This window comes from Silene latifolia, chromosome 2 (assembly GCF_048544455.1).
Source record: "Silene latifolia isolate original U9 population chromosome 2, ASM4854445v1, whole genome shotgun sequence".
In the NCBI taxonomy this organism is placed as follows: domain Eukaryota; kingdom Viridiplantae; phylum Streptophyta; class Magnoliopsida; order Caryophyllales; family Caryophyllaceae; genus Silene; species Silene latifolia.
This window is the reverse complement of record NC_133527.1, coordinates 27574052-27578713: the sequence shown is the minus strand read 5'-3', so window position 1 is coordinate 27578713 and position 4662 is coordinate 27574052. Positions and strand designations below refer to the sequence as shown.

The 4662-nt window shown below is 38.1% G+C and overlaps 1 protein-coding gene across 1 annotated transcript; it reads left to right on the top strand.

Annotated features, from left to right (window-relative positions):
* The first annotated feature begins 2155 nt into the window (after positions 1 to 2155).
* Positions 2156 to 4060, top strand: LOC141637969 (uncharacterized). Its single transcript, XM_074447407.1, has one exon. It carries the CDS (start codon positions 2156 to 2158, stop codon positions 4058 to 4060), a length of 1905 nt encoding a protein of 634 aa, XP_074303508.1.
* The last annotated feature ends 602 nt before the right edge of the window (positions 4061 to 4662 follow it).

Below are 4662 nucleotides of genomic sequence, written 5' to 3'. Positions count from 1 at the left end.
GCCACTAACACCACGGGCACCGCCGGCGTCCTAGTATGCTCCACTCCTTGCATTGCCCCGGACAAGTTGTTCGGGGTCACTTTATGGGCCCTGGTCACCTGCGGGTGTGCTGCCGTCACCGGCGTTGCGGCGGGGGTGATCGGCGTATTACCCATCAGGTCCAGAAGTAGCTTCAGCTTTGCTGCATCGACCACATGTCCCATGATAGTGACTTGGCCGGTAAGCAGTGGTGTTTCTGGTTGTATCGACATCCCGTACGCCGGTTGAATTACTCGGCCGGTGGAGGACGGCCCGATCTCAGAATTAAAGACTATGTCATCCTGATAGAATGCAGTTTCGTCACTCACAATTGCTTCTTGCTGTTTCGACATTTTCTTAGCTTATTGGGTGAGTTTTGTTTTGTGTTTTTTTTTGTAAGGGATTTGACTAGCTTCTAGTATCTGATTTCCCCACAGACGGCGCCAATTGTTCCGGGCGTAGATTCCGGAGCAGTATTGTTTACCACGTAAGCTTGGTGAATGGATGTCCTTCCTTGCTTTGACTCTTCCTTTCGGTCTCTCCTGAAACGATGAACAAATTGAGGGCTCGGCTTTGCACCGAGCGTACTCACTCCGACGCTCAAGTCAGTAAACTTAAAGGGATTAAGTTGTGTGTTACTTGACAAAGTATATTGTAGAGAGATAAGGGAGTTTATACCAGATGAATAGTGAGTTTTAGGTTAGATTGTGGATCCCCTTCTCAATGAGAGAAGTGGAGTATTTATAGACTTTCACCTTTTGTCACGTAGTGGCCAAGTGGGCCAAGTGGCGTAGCAGGTGGAAAGTCTGTTCTACCCTTGGCCGAGGGACCCATGGCAAGTCGGCGGGCCCTGTTGACTCCATGCCGAGGGGTCTTGGATATGAGTACGCGGATATGTCTCCCGGCTGGCTAGTTGCCTAGCCGAGACCCAAGTGATCGGCCGATAGGCTGCGTCGGTTAGGCGGTCTAACATGTTGACTTGCTGTCTTTTGATCCTTGACTTTACTCAATGTGTTGACTCGGTCAGCGGGTGCAGAATATGCCCCATCAGATCTTGAGCTTATTGCCTTTCTATAAGGTAATCATAAACTCTTTTAAGCTAATAATCTTGTGATTTGAGTAGTAATATTAAAATTATTGATTGATATTGATGAATCATGAATGTGATAATTTCTTATACTCCGTAATTGAAATCTTGGATGATGAATTAGATCCAATTTGTAAATTATGATAGATGATTAATATCTAATCGGTAATTTGGTAAATAGTTTGGTGAGTTTAATAGCAAAATAGATCGAGAAAGACGGAATAGTGAATTGAAATTATTGAATAAATTGAGATCTTAATTAAATAAGAGGGATAAGAGTGAATTAAATTGATGAAGAAGATTAAAAAAAAAAGCAGTAACATTTGTAGGTGTAGTGTACTAGTGTGTAGAAGACTAGAAGTCAAAGCCTTTTATTGGGAATTAAAGGCAATAGAGGGAGTTGGGACGTTTTTTTTTTTTTTGGAGATACACTTTAACACTTAAACATTAGTATATGATGTTCCTATATACTCTAGTATTTGGTTGCTTGAATAATTTATATGGTTAAATTTTCAGAATGAAGAGAAATATAACGACACCTATTACGAGTTTTTTCCCGAAAACACATCATATCGATGAAGCACAAAATCACCAAAGTTCAAGTCCATTAGACGAACGTGAAACCGAAGTTGAAGAGCCCCACGATGGCGAAAGTGAAATGGGTACTAATTCAAATCCTTTTAAAGAGCCAATTTTAGATAGGTTAACTGATTTTGATGTTATTTCTCTTCCACACGACCCTGGGTTGAGGAGAAAGTTAACAGATTTTCACATAAATGACCGTGATATAATAAGAAGAGAGTATGTTCGAAGAGGACCATGTCAACCTCGTGATCACAAATTTCCAAAGACAAAACGTAACTTTGTTGTTGCGTGGTTTCATAAGTTTAAGCCTTGGTTGGAGTATAGTAAAAAAAAAAGGATGCAACATTTTGTTTTGTTTGTTATTTATTCAAGAGTGATTGCGTATCGGGTGGTGAGGATTTTGTGAACGAGGGGTTCAGGACCTGGAGTAAAACAGATGCATTCACTAAGCATGTCGGTAACCATATGAGTGCTCATAATAATGCCATGAGAAATTTTGATGTTTTTAATAAACAAAAATCTTCAATTGCGTGTTGCTTTGAAAATTATACCAAAGAAGCTAAAAATGATTATCGTATTCGATTGGATGCATTACGGTTTATTACTTTACAAGGGTTGACATCTCGTGGTCATGATGAAAGCGATGAATCCTTGAACCAAGGTAATTATCTAGAGCTTAGGAAAGTATTTTCAAAGCGCGACAGTAATGTGGCTAGAGCTCTTTTTGATAAAAAAAAAGTACCTGGAAATTGTACTCTCACCTCATCTAGAATCCAAAAACAAATTGTTAATGTCTTCGCAAATGAGACCACCAAAAAGCTTATAGACGAATTAGATGGTGGGTTGTTTTGTATTCTTGCCGATGAGTCAACTGATATATCTGATAAAGAACAAATGGCTATTTGTTTGCGGTATGTTGATAAAACAGGGGAGGTAAAAGAAAGACTTTTGGGTGTTGTACATGTGGGTAATACTACTTCCGTAACCCTTAAAGCTGCAATTGAAAAGGTGTTACATGCAAACTCTCTTACTCTTTCTAGTGTTAGAGGTCAAGGTTTTGATGGTGCTAGTAATATGAGAGGTTCAATCAATGGTCTTAAAACCTTAATCATGGAGGAGACTCCTTCTGCTTATTATGTTCATTGTTTTGCTCATCAACTCCAGCTAGCACTCCTTGCGGTGGCTAAGAAAAATGCTGATTGTAGTGTCCTTCTTGATTCACTCGGCATTTTACTTAATGTGATTGGAAGTTCCTGTAAACGTAAAGATATTCTCCGAGAAATACAAGCTGAAAATGTTTTAAAAGCATTACAGGCTGGTGAACTTGCATCCGGAACTGGCTTAAATCAGGAGAAAGGTTTAAGTAGGCCCGGTGATACTCGTTGGGGATCTCACTTTAAAACCATTTTGCACGTGTTTGATATATTTCCTGCCATTCTTAAAGTTCTTGATGCGATTGGTGAATTTTGTGATAGAAGTGAGTTAGTAAAGGTGGAGAGTCTTGCATTTACCATGCGAACATTTGATTATGTTTTTATTGGACAATTGATGATTACTATTTTTGGGATTACTAATGCATTGAACAAAGCTTTACAAAATAAAGATCAAGATATCATGAATGTTGTGTCTCTTGTTGATGTGACACAAAAGAATTTACAAAAGATTAGAGAATATGGGTGGACTGCTCACATGGAAAAGGTGACGTTATTTTGTCAAAAGAATGAAATTTGTATTCCTGTCATGAGTGATATGTATGTGGTTCCGGGGAGACGCAGGCGTGGAAAGAAAGAAGTAGATAATCTTACTCATTTTAGAATCGAAGTGTTTTTGAGCTTGATTGATCAAATATGGAGAGAAATTGATGATCGATTTAGCGAGAGAAGCAAAGATTTACTTACTTATATGTCTTGCTTCAATCCTAGAGATCGATTTTCTTCATTTAATATCCGCCATTTGCTTCAACTTGCTACCTTCTATCCGTGTGAATTTTCAAGTGCTGATTTGCTACACTTTGAATATGAACTTGGAAACTTTGTTGAAGATGTTAAAAATGATGATAAATTTTGGAATTTAGAGAGTCTAAACGATCTTTCCATGAAGCTTGTTGAGACAAAGAAACATTTGGTACACATGAAGGTGTATTTGCTCTTAAAACTTGTATTGGTTCTTCCTGTGGCGACAACAAGTGTGGAAAGAGCTTTTTCGGCAATGCCATATATAAAGAATAAAGTCCGCAATAGCATGAGAGATGATTTGCTGAATGCTAATTTAGTTACCTTTATAGAGAGAGATTTATTTTGTAAGGTTACTAGCGAAGAACTCGTAAACAATTTTCAAAATATCAGAACTCGTAGGTTACGACTAGATTAATATTTTCGCGTTAAGTTTGTAATTTGAAACACATGACTTATATTTATTACCTCGTGGTATGATTTTTTTATTTTTTATTTTTACGATTATGATGTATATTTTTTCGCTACCCCATATTTAGATCTCTGGGTTCGCCCCTGGCTGTCCAATGTACAATTTCTTGAATAGTACTCTTAGATTACATATTGTCAATAATCATCTTCGATCCTGAAAAAGTTGCTAAATTAGGACGTCTGGACAACAGAAGTAAAAAACAATGGTAAGTGGAGAAGAGTACTCTCACAAATAATACAGTTATCCACATCTTAATTCCTCTTGCACAAGCTCTCAATTTTTTATATCTTGCTTCACACTTTGTCGCATCAGCTAGAATTCTTAATCAATGGTTAGAACTTACCCGAGACAGATTAGATTTAAAGCAGTTGCTCATTAATAAATGTTGACATCGTTTGTGAGGATTGAAGCTTCCAACAAAACGCCACATCAACTACAAAGGGTAGTCCATATTTAAATTTGTCTAAGATTGATTACATACTTGAAGACTAGGAAGTACACAGTACGAGCCTCTTGTAGAAGCCTTGGGATTTAGTGGGGTCATGGTT